This window comes from Bombina bombina, chromosome 4 (genome assembly GCF_027579735.1).
Source record: "Bombina bombina isolate aBomBom1 chromosome 4, aBomBom1.pri, whole genome shotgun sequence".
Lineage (NCBI taxonomy): Eukaryota > Metazoa > Chordata > Amphibia > Anura > Bombinatoridae > Bombina > Bombina bombina.
Genome location: NC_069502.1, coordinates 1109801211 through 1109822281, shown reverse-complemented (window position 1 = coordinate 1109822281; position 21071 = coordinate 1109801211). Strand labels below are relative to the sequence as shown.

General features: G+C 39.6%; 1 protein-coding gene across 2 annotated transcripts in view; it reads right to left on the bottom strand.

Annotated features, from left to right (window-relative positions):
* The window catches only part of HHAT (hedgehog acyltransferase), a 1153474-nt gene that overhangs the window by 815068 nt on the left and 317335 nt on the right, over positions 1–21071 (bottom strand). For both annotated transcript variants that reach the window (XM_053712382.1, XM_053712383.1), the window contains one exon: positions 6689–6860. In XM_053712382.1, coding sequence (XP_053568357.1) covers positions 6689–6860 — 172 coding nt within the window. The remainder of the gene's footprint in view (positions 1–6688; positions 6861–21071) is intronic.

Here is a 21071-nt window from a genome sequence, read left to right as displayed (position 1 = left end):
TACCGAGTCTTGTTAGAAATGTGTCATACCTCAAGCAGCAAAAGTCTGCTCACTGTTTCCCCCAACTGAAGTTAATTCCCCTCAACAGTCCTGTGTGGAAACAGCCATCGATTTTAGTAACGGTTGCTAAAATCATTTTCCTCTTACAAACAGAAATCTTCATCTCTTTCCTGTTTCAGAGTAAATAGTACATACCAGCACTATTTTAAAATAACAAACTCTTGATTGAAGAATAAAAACTACATTTAAACACCAAAAAACTCTAAGCCATCTCCGTGGAGATGTTGCCTGTACAACGGCAAAGAGAATGACTGGGGAAGGCGGAGCCTAGGAGGGATCATGTGACCAGCTTTGCTGGGCTCTTTGCCATTTCCTGTTGGGGAAGAGAATATCCCACAAGTAAGGATGACGCCGTGGACCGGACACACCTATGTTGGAGAAACTATTGTCTTGTATGTTGAGCTGTGCGAAAAGGCTAATCCCTAGGTTATGGAAGAAACAAGAAACCCCAACCTTAACACAATGGATCAACGAGGTTACCATGGTCCTAAAGTTAGAAAAAATGCATTATAGTTATATAGGGAAAAAAGATTTCATACTAGAGGTAATATTCCTGTGGGAGCTAGATCCTACTAATGTTACTTAATCTTGTACTAAGGTCATTAATACGAAAATAAATAAGGTCGTGCTCTTTCTGTAGGATAATAGAACTTGCTGCTATTTCATTTATATGAGGTCATTAAATAATTACAAAATTTTATCATTCTAGGGCGAATTGGTTGCTCCTCAAATATATATATGTTTATGTTTTATATAAGATGCTTGTATATGTGTATTCAGATAATTTGTTTTGTACACAAGAAAATGGAAAACTCAATAAAAACATTTATTATAAAAAAAAAAAAAAACATAAAATATTTGTATTTATTAAAGTAAGTATACTTACTAAAATAGTGATAATGATTGGTTTATAGACTAACAAAATAAGTAAATATACCTTAATGTGAAAAAAGTATGTAAAACATATATGTGTATAGGTAAATATTATCTAAACCACCCTGAGCAACAAACAGAGGTGCTCCAACTTAAATCTGAAAGAAACCACCTCACAATCAGTCAAAGGAGACACACTATCAGAGTATGAATTTTCGCCCTCAGACGCTACTGAAATATCTTCTTCCTCAGTCCTATGAGAAGGAACATTAGATAAAACTGCAACAGAGTCAGAAGTCCTTTTTTGCGTTTACCCTGTTACACAGGAAAAGCAGACAATGCCTCAGATATAGCAGAGGATATGTGAGTAGACAAATCCTGCAAAGAAAAATTAGCCTGAGATTAAACACAGGGCACCACCTGTGAAGAGGAGTGAGATTCCGATGAATGGGGAGAAAGCTGAGCTACAGCTTGAACAGGAGGCTCCTGAACAACAGTCTCCTTAGAAAATGAAGGCTCTGTATTAAAAAGTCTATCCCTGTACTGCATAGTCCTCTCTATACAAGAGGAACAGAAAGGGATAGGAGGTTCTACATTAGCATCAAGACATAGGTTGCTAGTCACAGCTTGCAAGTCTTCCTGGTCCATAATACACACAAATGAAATAAATGAGAAAAAAAATAACGTTACTGTCACTTTAAAAAAACATTAAAAAATACTTAAATTGACAAAAACAAAATAAACAGGATAAAGTACCCCTACAAGCACCTTTGCAACTTTAACAACCAAACTGAGGTGCTAAATAACCCCCCTACCAGCCACGGGATATGACCACTGTGCATCCAGAGAAAACCGGACTTCACCCAGACGAAAACAGCAGCACCGGAACGGACCCAGGAAAAAACGCACACTGCCAGCTGCTGCTCTAAAGATAAACCCCCAGAGCGGAAGAGCGCAAAAACTAAGCGCCACACCAAGCTTTGCCCATCGTGGGCATCACACAAACTCCCGGCCAACATCACTATGAATATACAGAAAAGACTGCCGCCGGGAGAAACTAACAGGCTACTAAGATGCGCAATAAGCAGCAGAACACAGAACGCCAGCAGTTAGTGCGCCAAAAATAAGAAGGCTGAAAAAAATAAAATACTGAGCAGCCTAAACATCAAATATGCAGCTAAAATAAAGATCCTAAGGAGCTGTAAAGCCTCACAGAGCCCTCACACAGTCTATACACAGACCACATAAATATAAAAAACTGTGAAAAAGACACCTGCCGACAAGCAGGAGTAACCCTGTAAGTGCTAATAATTATTTCTGTGATCCAGCACAAAACAAACTTGCTCTGTTTGAAAATAAAAAAAACTCTTGATTGAAGAGGTTGTGGGTAAGGGGAGTGGAATTTAACAGCTTTGCTGTGGTGCTCTTTGCTTCCTCCTGCACGGCAGGAGTGATATTTCCCAATAGTAATTATGATGATCCGTGGACTCACCGTGTCATTAGAAAGAAATAGTGCTAGCTAACTGATAACAAAACAGTATCCTAAATAATACTAATATAATAACCCTTGTAAGTGTATATGATAAATAATAGTGCTGATTAGTTTGCCACAAAGAAAACTACTTTCTAATAGTATTTCTATTTTTAATTTTTATTCAATATAGAATGTTTATTAAATTTGGCGATTTTATGAATTACTACCTTGGCTAGGTGCTATTTTATTCTTTAATGTCGGTGCTCTTCTGAATACACACGTAAGTTTATCTCAAATAATGCCCTTTAACCCCTTAATGACCGAGGACGTGCAGGGTACGTCCTCAGAAAAAAGGCAGTTAATGCCTGAGAACGTACCCTGCACGTCCTCGGTGTGGAAAGCAGCTGGAAGCGATCCTGCTCGCTTCCAGCTGCTTTCCGGTTATTGCAGTGATGCCTCGATATGGAGGCATCCTGCAATAACCTTCTACGGCCATCCGATGCAGAGAGAGCCACTCTGTGGCCCTCTCTGCACCGGACATCGATGGCCGGTATCGTTGGTGGGTGGGAGCCGGTGTGGGAGGTGGGTGGCGGCCATCGATGGCCCTGGTCATGTGGAGGGGGGCGGGATCGTGGGCGGGGGAGTCCGGGGTGCGCGCACGTGCACGAGGGGGCGGGGGCAGGCGCGTGCACGGGGAGGGAGCGGGTGGGAACCGCTACACTACAGAAAAATGTGTCCCAAAACAAAATAAAAGTGGGACCTAGAATGTAAAAAAAAAAACTTTAGGTGTCATTTATGTGGTGGGGGTAGGTCCGTGGGGGGGTGGGGGGGGAAGCTACACTACAGAAAAAGATAAAAAAAAAATAAACATTTGTTTGTGTGCAAACTGGGTACTGGCAGACAGCTGCCAGTACCCAAGATGGCCCCCAATAAGGCAGAGGGGGAGGCTTAGAGAGCTGTTTTGGGGGGATCAGGGAGGTTGGGGGCTAAGGGGGGATCCTAAACACAGCATATGTAAATATGCTTTTTTTTCTTTAAAAAAAACAACAAAAAAAACCTTTTATTTCAGTACTGGCAGACTTTCTGCCAGTACTTAAGATGGCGGGGACAATTGTGGGGTGGGGGAGGGAAGGGAGCTGTTTGGGAGGGATCGGGGGTGGGATGTGTCAGGTGGGAGGCTGATATCTACACTAAAGCTAAAATTAACCCTGCAAGCTCCCTACAAACTACTTAATTAACCCCTTCACTGCTAGCCATAATACACGTGTGATGCGCAGCAGCATTTAGCGACTTTCTAATTACCAAAAAGCAACGCCAAAGTCATATATGTCTGCTATTTCTGAACAAAGGACATCCCAGAGAAGCATTTACAACCATTTGTGCCATAATTGCACAAGCTGTTTGTAAATAATTTCAGTGAGAAACCTAAAATTGTGAAAAAATTAACATTTTTTTTTAATTTGATCGCATTTGGCGGTGAAATGGTGGCATGAAATATACCAAAATGGGCCTAGATCAATACTTTGGGATGTCTTCTAAAAAAAAATATATACATGTCAATGGATATTCAGGGATTCCTGAAAGATATCAGTGTCCCAATGTAACTAGCCTAGATCAATACTTGGGGTTGTCTACTACACTACACTAAAGCTAAAATTAACCCTAGAAGCTCCCTACATGCTCCCTAATTAACCCCTTCACTGCTGGGCATAATACACGTATTGTGCGCAGTGGCATTTAGCAGCCTTCTAATTACCAAAAAGCAAAGCCAAAGCCATATATGTCTGCTATTTCTGAACAAAGGGGATCCCAGAGAAGCATTTACAACCATTTATGCTATAATTGCATAAGTTGTTTGTAAATAATTTCAGTGAGAAACCTAAGGTTTGTGAAAAACTTTGTGAAAAAGTGAACAATTTTTTTTATTTGATCGCATTTGGCGGTGAAATGGTGGCATGAAATATACCAAAATGGGCCTAGATCAATACTTTGGGATGTCTTCTAAAAAAAAATATATACATGTCAATGGATATTCAGGGATTCCTGAAAGATATCAGTGTCCCAATGTAACTAGCACTCATTTTGAAAAAAAGTGGTTTGGAAATAGCAAAGTGCTACTTGTATTTATGGACCTATAACTTGCAAAAAAAGCAAAGAACATGTAAACATTGGGTATTTCTAAACTCAGAACAAAATTTAGAAACTATTTAGCATGGGATTTTTTTGGTGGTTGTAGATGTGTAACAGATTTTGGGGGTCAAAGTTAGAAAAAGTGTGTTTTTTTCCATTTTTTCCTCATATTTTATAAAAAAAATTAGAGTAAATTATAAGATATGATAAAAATAATGGTATCTTTAGAAAGTCCATTTAATGGCGAGAAAAACGGTATATAATATGTGTGGGTACAGTAAATGAGTAAGAGGAAAATTACAGCTAAACTCAAACACCGCAAAAATGTAAAAATAGCCTTGGTCCCAAACGGACAGAAAATGGAAAAGTGCTGCGGTCATTAAGGGGTTAATATGGGATACCTTACATAAGATTTGATTTTACAAATTTACAATATAGTAAAAATAAATAATTAACATTACTGCAAATGAATTAATTTAAATCAGGTGTTGTTACATTTGGATGCAGAACATGGATGTTAACTATCAATGAACATAACTTTTAAGCAGCTAAGTGAAAATGAATCCCAGTTTACTGGAGGACAATATCAGAACCAGACTGCTCTTTAATTTATGCAAAACCATGTTTTTTATGAATATATTTAGCTTCACTAAATGATATACATTTTACTTAATTATATTGACGTCACTAAATTATATTTGGTTGCACAGAACTTGTTAGCGCCCAGGTACATCACATATTTGGACACTAATACTGACTTATATGGGTAAAAACTATAATAAAACACATACTAGTAACCATTCTGTAATCAAAATTAGTGACACTAATAAGTACTACATTTAAAAAAAGTTTTCTTTATATTTACTAGCTACTAGCAAAGTTTACAAACTGTGAGGCAGAATTTGTATGCGTTACCTAATATTTCTTAACTCAGCACTGGTGGATTTGGAAGCCCTAATCTACTTCCTAACACTGATGATCAAGCACTGTCGTTCCTTCATGCAGCCTTCTGGACTTGACCCTTTTCTCCCACCCTTGTACTGAAAATGAACCATCTGTGAAGCAAATCTGCTCCCAAAATATATTTTGATTATGCTCCTGAACTCTGCTGAAAACTTGCAAAAGCAGGTATGGAAATTGAGAAGCAATCCTACTCTATATAAGCTACTCACTGTGTTGTGTCATATCAATTTGTTGTTCCTATAACAACAGTCACATTTCCTTACAAATGTATCAAGACTATGCTTTTTGTGGCAGTAAAATTCTAGATGTTCTGTGTTTATTTCTAATTAAATCAAAGTGCCATTTACAGGAGTTCATATTCCTGTAATAACTATTAACTGCAATGCGATTCCAAGATAGCAGCAGGAGAGAATGCTGGACCAAAAGAACAATCTGTTAATGTATACAGTTTATGTCATGGGCTTTTAAAGATAAATGACATTATGAAGTTAACTTGCTTAAAAATGTACTAAATATTAAACAGTAGCTCAGCCATTATCACTGAAAACGGGCTAGAGTCGCCACCTAGAGTACTACTAATGAACCAGCAACAGTGAATAAATTCAAAGAACCCTCTTTCGCGTTTGTATTTTTCAGAGCTCAACTGTTATAACCGAGCAACAAAATTATAACTTTGTGGTGCCTCTTGAAGAGACATGAATTTTTCTTTCATGATTCAGATAGAAAATACAAATGCGCTATTATCAAATTTGCTTTGTACTCTTTGTATCCTTTGTTGAAGAGTAGCAACAATGCACTAACTGGAGTTAGCTGAGCCAATGACATGTCAAATATGTGCAGACACCAATCAGCAGCTAGGTCTCAGCATCGCTGCTCTTGAGCCTACCAAAGAATGGTTTTTAATAAAGGATACCAGAAGAACAAAGCAAAATAGATAATAGAAGTCAATTGGATAGATTAAAATTGCATGCTCTATTTGAAAAATGAAAGTTTTCCAGTTCCTTTCATTGCCAGGCTGGGAACACTAAATGTGTAACAGTACAAATAAATGCATAAGGAACGGTCTCTAGCATTATCATTTTAATATTCAAACCTCTTTCTGTAAAAATAATAAATGTAAAAACATTTAATGTACCACAATATTTTGTATATATTGCACATACAGTCCAGTGATGCACTTTTACTCACCTAGAGCCCAATATGATACTTGTTCTAAAAGTGAGTAGCTGCTGTAGATTGCATGGATATACATAAGATGAAGCATTGACTCTGCCAGCCACCACCAGATAAACAAGCGGACAATATCAAAGGTTAAGGCGCAAATGCTATGCTTCGACCAGCCCAAATCTTGTTTATCCATCTGAAAATGCAAACACGTATGCATACATCAGTAACAACAAACTCCATTTGCTTAGTATCTCTAGGTTCGTCTTTTATAGTGAAAAAGAAAATCATTTCTACACTGGAAGAAAAAACACAATACTACAGATAAAATATAGAATTAAAGGGATAGTAAACAGCTTGAGAATTGTATATAAAATGTTTATGCATAATTAAACTACTTTGCAATATATTTTCATTATTTATTTTGACCCCTTTCATGTAATTTATGAAAATTGAGCAATTTGTGATACTCAGAACTTGAAATGCACCCAGTTTCACGGCTAACTCTGTCCCTAATTGGCTGTAACTGATAACAACTGCAAATAAAGCTACTTTATACTTATTTATGACAGTCGCTAGCCTGGTAGTCTGATGACTAAAGCCCAGGTTGGCTAATCCAAATAAGGCAAATGGTGGGTGAAGTTTGGCTATTGAAAAATAATTGCAGAAAAAAGGATTAAAAAAAGCTTAATTTGTTTTAAAAGCGTTAAAGGGATGGGAAAGTCAAAATGAACCTTGCAAGAATCAGATAGAGGCCCTATAATCCACATAATAATACTTTACTAGCTATAGCCGGGGAATTATTATGCAGCAAAAAACCGACCATTTGAGAGACTGATATTGATAGCGCATATAGAGTCTAATTATTGTCGCTACCGATATATATCTTATTAGTAACTGTTAGTAGTGATACATGTTATGCCTATAATTCCCACCTGACATGGTACAAAAGTAGGATAAAAACTAACGAATATCAGCATAATACGTGACCTAACATTTACATCGTATCAATTCGACTGGAATTGAAAGATAGATTCAAGTATACATGTGTTGAAGCATCACATACACGATAGAGAAATCAACAATAATTCTAGTTACAGATTTCCATTTAATGTTGAGTGTGTGGTTGAATGATAAAGGCAACAAGTGAACAAGAATCCGGCTCACTGAATGCTCACCGAAGTGCACCAACAGAAACATAATGCTGACAATATATATAACATATTCATTATTGTTGTTAGTAGATACTGTTTGTTTAAACCATTATAAGTTACGCATCATGCCAGTGATTGCAATATGGCATGAAATATAAGTGAAACAAGCTTATCGATAACAGCAACAAACTAAACACTGTTAATATTCTTCGTCGGGTGCTGTTTGTGGAACATAAATAGTAAATGGATACAAATGAACGTAGATTAAGCCATAAATATTATAAGAAACATGATGTATCGAACTTTCCTGCCATATTAAGTTGAATGAACCTCATATATGTGAAGACATCACATGTACCATTAAGAGGTTAATGGTTCTTATTTTAATAGGCCATGAATGAATATAAATCCTGCCCACCCAGTGCTTATTGAAACACAGTACCAGAGAGAGGTTACCAGTTCACTATAAAAAAGTGGAAAGGGGAGGCGGAGCGAACGGCTGACTAAGATGGCCGCTACTTATTAAAGCTCCTGAAGCAAGCCGGGTGTTCTGAGCAATATTTACCTAACAACTAACCCATTACGAACTCTTAAGCACATAAATGTGATCATGGCCATTTAAGGAACACGAGCATGTCTTTTTTTTTGTAATCGGCAGTCCTCTCACCAACGGAGCACCGAGGAATCAGTTACTAGTGAGCCGGGCCTACTGAGATGCGCCGCAGCGCCTAATCCAACGGCGCGGGGGAACCTACACAGAGGATCTTACCTGTAGCGGTGGGAGCTGACCCCATAAGGAACTCAATCCCCTAGTCGGCAGACAAACGGCTATATAGGAGCATCCAAAGACCGGTTTACCGAAGCCCCACATCGGTGAGTGTAACCTTCACTAATCACATTACTGACAGACACGTGGGCGATAGAGCCTCCGTTAAGAGGGAGCTCAGATATTCTATGAAGGCACTACTCCGAGGATAGCCGCAACACCGCACTGCCTTTTTACTTGCGCACCGGAGGGTCGGGGCTCCGCTCCGGTGCACATCTGACTTGGTATGCGGTTTGGTCTAGTCGGACGCTCATCTACTTTAGACGATTTACAGCTTGCCCAAGAGAGCGACTGAACCCCATCTAAGACACAGCAGGACATCAAAATAATACCTGCCTAGCAATCTTAAAGTTTAAACACACAAGAGACCGTGGTGCAATTGTGACATACAACTGAGAGAAACAGCAATTTGTCCATCTTGTATACCCACACACCTAACTGGCCTTACATAATTTTGGCAAGGGGATAGAAGGCAAGTGTCTTAAGCTTGCTTGCATCAGAAGCTATATCTGTGTGACTGTCAAAATACCCCTCTCATCCTAAGGCCTCACCTCTGAATAGTTGACTCACATAGTCTCACTCTGTATCTCCATTTGGGGGAGACATATTGATACCTCGCTCTCTTCCCATTTCCTGCTGCTAGTAATAACAGTGGGTCATATCCCCCTCCCTTTTTCCCGACATCGCCCAGTGAGGGCACTTTCCCCGGAGAGTGGGGTTAATCATTATAAACCACGTTCAACGCAATCACAATACATCCATACCCTCTAAGAATACCAATATCCGCAATCTAACCTTGGACTCTCTCTCCCAACAAAAATGTCACAAAGGAAAGGGCCCAAAAGTGATAAGCATCAGAAGACATCTCAAAAATCCCAGGATGGGATGAACAATTTTTTCAGACAAGCTGGAAAACTTACACATAAAGAAAATCCCCCCCACGAGCCGCCTCATAATGCAGGCGATTTGGAGGAGGACTCAGATGCATCAAACAGCCTCTCTCCCACAACCTCTGTGGCCGGAAAAGAATCTCCCATTACTATCAAAGCTATGGAGGACCTGATTGATCAAGTCAAAACGTGTATAAAATCAGAGTGTGCAGATCTTAAGAAGGAAATAGGTGATCTAGGCCGAAGAGTTGACTCCCTGGAGGAGCACGAATACATTCTATCCCAGAAAATGGCAGATTTATCTTCTAAAGTTAAAATTCAACAACAACATTCGATGGAGCTGGAGGACAAGATAGATGATATCGAGAATCGCACCAGACGTAATAACTTGCGGTTCAGGGGCATCCCAGAGTCCATACAAACCAATGAAATCACACCCTTTCTACAGGGTCTTTTTGCCCAGATGGCAAATTCTTCTGAAGGAGATCAACCACACTTTATTCTAGACAGAGCACATAGGGCACTCCGACCAAAACCGGCAGCAGATGCCCCGCCAAGAGACATTATTGTTCGTTTTCAATCTTACCAGCAGCGAGAAGAGATTTATAAATTAGCTCGAAACCAACAAGCTGTGACCTTCCAGAACATTCGTATACAGATATTCCAAGACTTATCTGCAAGAACCCTACAACAAAGAAGAGATTTTTCAAATCTGACCTCTCATCTGAGGCACCTCCAAATCCCTTACAGATGGGGATTTCCCACCTCAATCATAACCACAAAAAATGGGAATAGATATGACTGCAAATCATTGTCTGATATAGAGAGATTTTGCTCAGCATTGGGCATCTCAGCTCCACCTACAAGAAATGAACAGCATATAAGAAAGATCCCTTCAGAGTATCTGACACCAAAACCCCAGAGAAGACCTATTCCAGATACGCCAACCAGTCAATCCAAAAGGAGGCAAATAACTCCAACAGAAGAGGACTTGGAACAACCTGGGTGAATTTTACACATTTCTTTAGATATGTTCCAGTTAGTGCCATTTGATTGGTAAAATTCACTTGAACATAGAGATTTCACCCTACATAGGGAACCTATGCCTTTCTTTGAGACATTTCCGAAGACTCTAGTCATTGTGGCGAGTTTATTGGTCACTGACCCAGTCTAGCAAATTGATAGCTACACTGGGTATAGTCAATGTGGTTTTAAGCTCTCCTTTGCTAACTTAGCCTAGAATAAACCTAATGACTCTCATGAAATGCTGGGACTCCCTTAGCTTCAATACATGAGTATATGAGAATTAAAGATATAAGTTTATATTTTCTAGTAACCAAGTTCAAATTTGTTAGAATTAAAGTTATAAGTTTATATTTCCTAGTAACCAAGTTCAAATTTGTTATGAGACTAGAGAGTCCCTAGTCCTCCTACATATATGTACTACAGGGAACTGAGATAATAGGCCTCCAATCACACAGTTCTGACACCTCCAATTAGAAGTAATATTAGGAATGATGTAATGTTATGTCTATAATTTCTGCTCTGTTACCACTTTTTATAGTTCATATCTAAAGTGGGAAAATGTCCAATCAGCTATCTACTGTTATTTTACCCCGTCGAGGCCAAGGTCGTGACCAAGGTCAGGCGGGGGATTGTTGCCTCCGGCTTTAACTACCCAACTGAAAAGATGTGGAAAGCTTTGCCACGAACATAAGCTTGGCACTGTTTACTGGGCCTTGGGTGATTCGGGCCGAACGCACAAGACGCTGCTTAAAAGACACGGCTCTCAATAAATGTTGATGAGCCGTAATAACTGCAATGTTTTTTGTTCTATTTTGTTCTATTTTTCTTATTAAACTAAGGTTTTATCTGTTTATTTCACATTTTGAAATGTATGATAATTGTTGCAATTTATGCTTCACTTATATAGCACACATAGTTGTATTACAAAGTACGTTTATAGACGAACACTCGGCTTGCTACAATGCCCCAACTGTATTTGTACCTGTTTATTATTTATATTATTCTCTCAGTACGTGCTTTAACCTTTAAACGTTTTTTCCGAAGTGTTTGCTGGAGCCAGTGCATTTTGGCCCGTCATATACTTCTTGACTTATACTCCTTTCTCCTTTACTTCTTTACCCTTGCCCTTTCTCGCCTTACCTAACCCCTTTACCTATACCACCCAGCCCCCCCGGAAATCCTAATTTGATCATTACAGTGTACACACCTCCGACACAAAACGCCCTGCTGCTACTCTCACTCAGACATTAGCATTAACCATGAACACACTGACTATAGCTAGCCAAAATGCGAAAGGGTTTTTGTCTGCCGAAAAGAGATCTATAGCATTTTATGACTTCCATAAGAAGAATATTGACATTATTATGATTCAGGAAACCCACTTTAAAAAACGAAACGAACCCAGACTTGCAACACGATACTACGATAGACACTTCCTCAGCTCAGGTCCCAATAGGAAAAATGGGGTATGCATCTCTTTCAGGAAAGGGGTTCCTTTTGAACTCTTACAGAAATACTCAGACTTAGATGGCAGACTATTGATCCTGATTGGCCTTTGCTATGGCCGACCTATAACAGTGGTTAACATATATGCACCAAATAGACCTGCCCCTTCCTTTTTTAGATTTGTCACAAATAAAATTCTTGATATCTCCAAAGGCCCAGTTTTACTAGGCGGCGACTTCAACTTCACAATGACCCCAGCGCTAGACAATTCACAAGGCACATCATACTTTAGCAATAAAATGAGAAAAATAATCTGTGCCACATTACACTCCATCTCACTTTTTGATACTTGGAGGATAGTTCACCCTACACGAAGGGACTTCACGTTTTTTTCACACCCTAATCACACGTATTCTCGCTTAGATTATTTACTGTGTGACCAGTCACTCCTTACAGACCTGACACATTCTACCATTTTACACACACCCTGGTCTGACCATAGCATGGTTTTATCTAGATTCAGATGGCCCACCAAACCCAAGAAATCCTTTCATTGGAGACTACATGACTCTGTTCTCGCAAATCCAGAAACAATAGAAGACTTAGTTAGGGCGACTGAGGAATACTTTCAGATAAACAAACCAGAAGACACGTCCACTGCCAATAACTGGGAGGCATACAAATGCTACATTAGAGGATACTTAATCAAACATACTGCCAAAACCCGGAAGTTAAACACTGCCCAATTCACCCATTTGACAGCGAACCTAGCTAAAGCAGATGCGACTCACAAGGCTGATCCCTCCTCCGCACAGAAACTCTTAGACCTATCATCAGCTAGAGATGACCTTAACAAATACTTAATCACAAAGGCACACTTGAGGGCACTCACCTCTAAAGCTAAATTTTATTCTGAAAGTAACAAAGCAGGACGTCTTCTGGCAAGGTCACTCAAAAAACAGAGGGTTAATTCATTTATAAGAAATATTAAGAACACATCAGGAACTTTAGTAAGCAAAAACGAGGATATAGCCAACACTTTTGTTTCTTATTACTCCAAATTATACAACCTTGACCCCCACATATCTCAAGAAAAGCTGGGCGACATAGCAACATATCTAGATACACTAGAAACCCCAAAGCTCACAGAAACAGAAAGACAAACCCTAGACTCCCCTATAACACTCCAAGAAATTGGCCTCACTATTAATGCCCTCCCCTCGGGCAAGTCTCCTGGCCCGGATGGTCTAACAGCTAAATTTTTTCAATTGCTCCAAAACCAACTCGGTCCACCATTGCATACTCTATATACCTCTATAGACAAAGGCGAAACCCTTTCCCAATCCCTTCTTGAAGCCCTTATAACGATCATACCGAAACCCGACAAGCCACTTGACCAGCCAAGCAGCTACCGCCCTATTTCTCTCATAAATATTGACATGAAGATTTATGCGAAAATTCTCGCCAACCGCATGAACAATATATTACCGAACTTGATACATCCGGACCAGGTTGGGTTCGTTAGGGGGAGGGAAGCTAAAGATAATACGATTAGAGTCCTACACACACTGCAAACCTCATATGATGACAAGACGCCCCTTATTCTCCTGTCGACAGATGCGGAGAAGGCCTTCGACAGGGTCAATTGGCACTTTATGTGGGAGGCCCTGTCGAAGTTCGGTTTCTCTCCGACTTTTAAATCCCGGATACAGGCTCTTTACTCCAATCCCCAAGCAAGGGTGCGGGTCAATGGCACCACCTCGCAAGCCTTCCCCATAACAAATGGAACACGACAGGGCTGTCCACTATCTCCGTTATTGTTTGCCATTGTGATAGAAATATTAGCTATAAAGGTTAGGGATGATCCTGAAGTAACTGGCATACAGTACACACATATCAACCAAAAATGTCTGTTATTCGCAGATGATGTGATTTTTACACTCCAATCCCCAACGATATCACTCCCCGCCTTGATCCGTACTCTTGAATCATACGGTCGAGTGTCTGATTTCTCCATCAACATGGAGAAGTCGGGCATAATGGCGCTGAATACGAGCTCCCGAGATCTGGATTTCATAAAAACCCAAACGAAATTTATACTAAAGGACAAGCTCAGATATTTGGGACTTGTTCTCCCTAGCACTCACCAGGAGCTCTTTCAATGTAATTATTCTTGTCTCCAACACACAATACAAACTCTTCTTGAGGGTTGGCACAAACAAGGTCACTTATCCTGGTTGGGGAGGATTAATACTGTTAAGATGATGGTAATTCCAAAATATCTTTACCTTTTCCAGACACTCCCATTAGCTCTTCCCACCTCATACCTCCAGACCCAACAGAGAATGCTCTCCTCTTTCATATGGTCCTACAAAAAAGCAAGGGTCCCACAAACCACCTTACATCTGACTAAGGAAGACGGTGGTCTCAATATTCCGAGTCTTTTGAACTACTACAAAGCCACCCATTTAGCCAGGGTGCTTTCCTGGTCCCGACCTGACATTCAGTCTATAGGGAAACAAGTTGAATGCTCTTTACTAAAAATTGCTTCCATGAGAGATATTGCATGGCTCCCTAAAACTCATAGACCTCCATTAACGCAAAAAATTTATTATGTTAAGTCCACTCTTGATGTATGGGATAACATACTCAAACACCACAAAGATATCTCCACTTCTATCTCTCCTTTATCCCCATTATTAGGCAACCAATTGTTTTTTCGACAATCTCTTTTTACTCACATAAATGCTTCACCACACTTACGAAATCTGCCTATATATCTCCTATTGAACTCAGGGACACTTAAAGATAGAGCGGAACTAATTACTGAACTAGGCCAACCCTTCCATAACTGGTATGTTTACTTCCAGACCCGACACGCACTTTATAACAGCGGACATAAGTTAAATATTCTTAGGCCGCTAACAACATTTGAGCGACTTTGCACAAGCTCTGACATACAGAAAAGATTCCTTTCTATATCATACAAATTGCTTAGAGGATCCTTTCCTACCCAAAAACCTTCATATCTCCAGAAATGGAACGCTGAAATTCCAGGGGATATTCTAGAGGCTGAGTGGAGATCTGGCTTCAAAGCCACCCACTCACCCTCCACCTCATTGCTTATAGCTGAAACTAACTATAAAATAATTTCCCGCTGGTACCTGACCCCACAGAGACTTCGGCATATATTCCCATCAGCCTCTGCTGCATGCTGGAGGCGCTGTGGAGGCATAGGCACTATGTTACATGTCTGGTGGGATTGCCCGCTCATATCTGGATTCTGGAACAACCTGGAAAATAGTATCAACATAATTTTAGGTACAGATCTTTCCCTCAGCCCGAAAATCACTCTCCTTAATATCCTCCCACAACTCTATTGTCAGTATCGCATAAAACTACTTCAGATAATGCTATCTAGTGCTAAAAGATTAATACCTAGACTATGGAAAACTCAAACAACACCTACACACGCGATGTGGCTAACCGAAATGAAACATGTCCTAGCGCTAGAAAAACAATGTTACTGCCTATCAGGTAAATACGACTTTTTTCTAGATATGTACTTTATCTGGGAACAAGGAATCACTAATATGATATAGATACCTCAACCATGATGTCGGAGGCTGCACTCAAGGAGGGAGGGGATGGGCGGAGGGTGTCACATACTACACATCATAATATGAAGATAATCTTCCCGAAACCTCCCTTATCATCCCTCTATCCTTCCCCTTTTTCCCCACTCTTTTTCCCTCCTTCTCTCTTCCCATTTTTCTCTCCTATTTCTAACTACGACACGCACGTAGTACTTCTTATATCCTATAACTTGGTACTTTTGATAAATCATAAAATCACTTGGGTAGATAGATATCTTTTATAATATAGGGAATCCATGTATCAGTCACACTACAATTGCTTTTTGTATTGATTTATACGGATTTCATTGTATGTAAATATATAAACCCAATAAAAACTTCTTGAATACAAAAAAAAAGTGGAAAGGATTCTGTAGCAGCATCAGTATACATGATTAGGAGTCAACAACGAACACAATAGTTACTAGAACCAGATTCGTAGTATACAGAGCAAATTCTATTGAATTTATTGTGGGGAAGTGTATATACATTTACAGGAAGGCCTGGATACACACAATTACACTCCCTACTTTATGTACCTTTCTATAAATCTCATGTCATTGTCTGTGTTGGTTTTAAAGTGAGTGTTACCCTTATTTTAACATTAAAGGGACATGAAACCTACATTTTTTCTTTCATGGTTTTAAAAGAGCAGGCAATTTTAACACTTTGAGTGCTAATGCTGTCACTAGCACTCTCCCACCTTGAGGGAGATCTGGGGGCTCCCAACCGCTCCTACCCCGGCGATCGTGCCTGTAGAGTGACCGGCATCGCCGGGGCTTCCCGTTTTGCGTGGTGACGTCACTGCGCAACTTTATTTATTCTTAACAATGTTAAGTATAGGAGCAGGGGGCATGCTGCTTAGAAGCCTGTATCTCAGGCATCTAAGCAGCTACAGACCCACAAAACCCACCATTGGAAAGGTAATCGCCTAACCTAAAAAATCTTAGCACCCAGGTGGGAAAGTGCTTAGCATTCAAAGGGTTAAGCAACTTTCTAATTTACTTCTATTATCTAATTTGCATCATTCTTTTAATATCCTTTGTGGGAAAGCATATTTAGCTGCTGATTGGTGGCTTCACATAGATGCCTCACGTGATTGGCTCACCCATGTATATTGCTTTTCCTTCAACAAAGGATATCTAAAGAATAAAGCAAATTATATAATAGAAGTACATTGGAATGCTGTTTAAAATTGTATTCTGTATCTGAATCATGAAAGAAAAATGTGGGGTTTAATGTCCCTTTAAGAAAATAAAAGTTATATATTTTAAACTTTTTCGGAATTATAATGCCCAATAGTCAGGGCCCAGAGTGCTTCACGTGCATACTTTTGAGTGGGGGTACACTGCTTTTCGGCGTTACCCTACTTTTTGTTCAAATCATTATTTTATGCACTAGCACCATTTCCTCTAAACATATTTGTTATTATCTACATAATATTTTATTATGCAACAGAAGATAAGGGGAAAAGACTGAGTCGTGCCATTGTTTGTGTGTTGTATCCAAGAATCAGATAGAGCATGTCATTTTAAAATTATTTCTATTTCCAAAAGTGCTTTGTTCTGGTATCCACTGTTAAAAATGAATACGCACATATCCTACACTAATGGGAGCTAGTTGGTGATTGGTGCCTGCACACATTTGTCTCTTGTCATTGGCTAACTAGATGTGTTCAGCTAGCTGCAATTAGTGCAATGCTGTTCCTTCAGCAAAGGAAAACAAAGGAATGAAGCAAATTTGATATTAAACGTAAATGTGAAAGTTGTTTAAAATTGTATGTTCAATTTGAATCATGAATTAGATTTTTGGGGTTTTTCTATCCCTTTAAGACTTAGCTGATATGTTATTCTTCAGCAGCACAACACAAATGTCTTGTAATTACAAGGTGATTACTGTCCCTTTAAATGGTGAGGTTTAAACATCTTGTTTCTTCAATCTTCTTTTATATTATTAAAAAATAACAAAATAAATGTCTATGAACTAGAACATTTGCTGCATTTTATTAAGATCTGTTAGACATTTAATGACCCAGACTTGGGGGGCAATAGACCCAGTCAGTGACAGCTGCGTCTAAGCCAGATACTGATGAGAAAGTAGCGCACACAGGTGGAGGTCACAACAATCATCTCACAGCAGGACAGAGAACAGCAGACAACAAATAGATTATGTGGCTGAGCAGACCAAGGTGACAGTAGGGGAAAGTAAAGTAAGATGATTCAAGTCTCATGTTTAAAGGGACATGAAATCCTAAATTTGTCTTTCATGACTCAGATAGAGAATACAATTTAAAAAAAGTGTCCAATTACTTCTATTATCCTATTTGCTTTGTTCGCATTTTATTCTTTGTTGAAGAGATACCTAGGTAGGTAGTGTGCACATGCCTGAAAAACTACATGACAGGAAATAGTGCTGCCATCTAGTGCTCTTGCTGATATATTACATTGTTGCAAAACTACTGCTATATAGTGTGTTAAACACGTGCACACTCCTGAACTTACATTCCTGCTTTTCAACAAAGGATAAAAAGAAAACAAAATGTGATAATAGAAGATGAAAAGTTGTTTAAAATTGTATGTTCGATCTGAATCAGTAAAGATAAAATGGGTTTTATGTCCCTTTAAGCATGTTAAAATATACAAACTAACACCAGTGCATATGTAACAGGAGTTAGGGCAATATGCTATTAGGAATGATAAAAAGGTGGCAGATGATCTGCAGGGGGTGAAGGGATGGACTTATTAACATTCCAACTCATTATAAAGGTAATGAAAATAGATTCTGTGCCACCCCATAATGTTATCTTTCATTTCATATAGAGCTCTATTAAAACAACTGAACATTTATAATCACACACATTGCAATGTATAGTCCTTAGTTCACTGTATGTGATTGTTTATCTCCTGCTGTACATAACATAAAATGGCATTTCTTGGGAATCACATGAATTTTAAAATACCACCAAATATCACTCAGGAAAAACTAAATTTATGCTTACCTGATAAATTACTTTCTTTTACTATATGACGAGTCCACGGATTTCATCCTTACTTGTGGGATATTAATCTCCTGCTAACAGGAAGTGGCAAAGATCACCACAGCACAGCTGTATATATAGCCCCTCCCCTTCCCCTCCACCCTCAGTCATTCGGCCGAAGGTATAGGAAGAGAAAAAGGAAAGGCTAAAAGGTGCAGAGGTGACTGAAGTTTACAAAAAATATAAAGAAAAACTGTCTTAAAAAGAACAGGGTGGGCCGTGGACTTGTCATATCGTAAAAGAAAGTAATTTATCAGGTAAGCATAAATTTAGTTTTATTTTACAAAGATATAACGAGTCTACGGAAGAAACCAATACCAAAGCAATAGGACACAGATGAAAGGGAGGGACAAGACAGGAACCTAAATATTTTTTCTCCAAAAAATAGCCTCAGAAGAAGCAAAAGTATCAAATTTGTAAAATTTGGAAAAAGTGTGAAGGGACGACCAGGTCGCAGCCTTACAAATCTGTTCAACAGATGCATCGCTTTTAAAAGCCCATGTGGAAGCCACAGCCCAAGTAGAATGAGCCGTAATTCTTTAAGGAGGCTGCTGTCCAGCAGTCAAATATGCCAGGCGGATGATACTTCTCAGCCAAAAAGAAAGAGAGGTAGCTGTAGCTTTCTGACCCCTACGCTTTCCAGAATAAACAATGAATAAAGAAGAAGATTGACGGAAATTCTTAGTTGCCTGTAAGTAAAACTTTAAGGCACGACCACATCCAAATTATGCAACATACGCTCCTTCTTAGAAGAAGGGTTAGGACATAAGGAAGGAACAACAATTAATATTCTTATTTGAAACAACCTTAGGAAGGAAACCAGGTTTGGTACGTAATACCACCTTATCAGGATGAAAAATGAGATAAGGGGAGTCACACTGTAGCACTGAAAGTTCAGAAACTCTGAGCAGAAGAAAAAGCTACTAAAAACAGAACTTTCCAGGATAACACTTTGATATCCATGGAATGCATGGGTTCAAACGGAACCCCTTGAAGAACTCTAAATTCAAACTCCAGAGAGGAGTAATGGATCTAAATACAGGCTTAATTCTAGATAAAGCCTGACAAAAAGACTGAACATCTGGTACATTTGCCAAACGTTTGTGAAACAGAATTGACAACGCTAAAATTCGTCCCCTTAAGGAACTTGCTGATAACCCTTTCTCCAATCCTTCTTGGAGAAAAGACAGAATCCTAGGAATCCTAACTTTACTCCATGAGTAACTCTTGGATTCACCCAATAAAGATATTTACACCATATCTTATGAAAGATTTTTCTAGTGACCGGCTTTCTAGCCTATATCAAAGTATTGATGACCAAATCAGAGAATCCTTGCTTTGATAAAATCAAGCGTTCAATCTCCACGCAGTCAGCTGCAGAGAAATTAGATTTGGATGTTGGAAAGGACCTTGAATGAGAAGGTCCTGTCTCAATGGAAGTTTCCACGGTGGCAGAGAGGACATGTCCACTAGATCCGCATACCAGATCCTGCATGGCTGAAGCTCTCTCCTGTTAGATTTGAACAATCACGCGTGGAAGGAGAGGAAACGGCGGAAAACACATAAGCTAAGCTGAACAACCAAGGCACTGCCAAGGCATCTATCAGTTCGGCCTGAGGATCCCTTGACCGGGATCCGTATCTTGGAAGCTTGGCATTCTGTCGAGATGCCATCAAATCCAATTCCGGTCTGCCCCATCTGAAAATCAATATGGCAAATACCTCCGGGTGAAGTTCCCACATCCCTGGATGAAAAGTCTGTCGACTTAGAAAATCTGCTTCCCAGTTCTCTACTCCTGGGATGTAGATCGCTGACAGATGACAAGAGTGGGCATCCACCCAAATGATTATCTTGGATACCTCTATCATCGCTAAGGAACTCCTTGTTCCCCCATGATGATTGATATATGCCACAGTCGTGATTGTTCTCCGACTGGAATCTGATGAATTTGGCCGAAGCCAACTGAGGCCACGCCTGAAGCGCATTGAATATTGCTCTCAGTTCCAGAATATTGATTGGAAGTAGAGACTCCACTTGAGTCCAAACACCCTGAGCCTTCAGGGAGTTTCAAACTGAACCCCAGCCCAGAAGGCTGGCATCTGTTGTCACTATCACCCACGATGGTCTGCGGAAACAAGTCCCTTGGGAAAGATGATCCGGCAACAACCATCAAAGAAGAGAGTTTCTGGTCTCTTGATCTAGATTTATCTGAGGAGATAAACCTGCATAATCCCCATTCCACTGTCCGAGCATGCACAGTTGCAGTGATCTGAGATGAAAGCGAGCAAACGGAATGATGTCCATTGCCGCTACCATAAATCCAATTACCTCCATACACTGAGCCACTGATGGCCGAGGAATGGACTGGAGTGCTCGGCAAGTATTTAGAATCT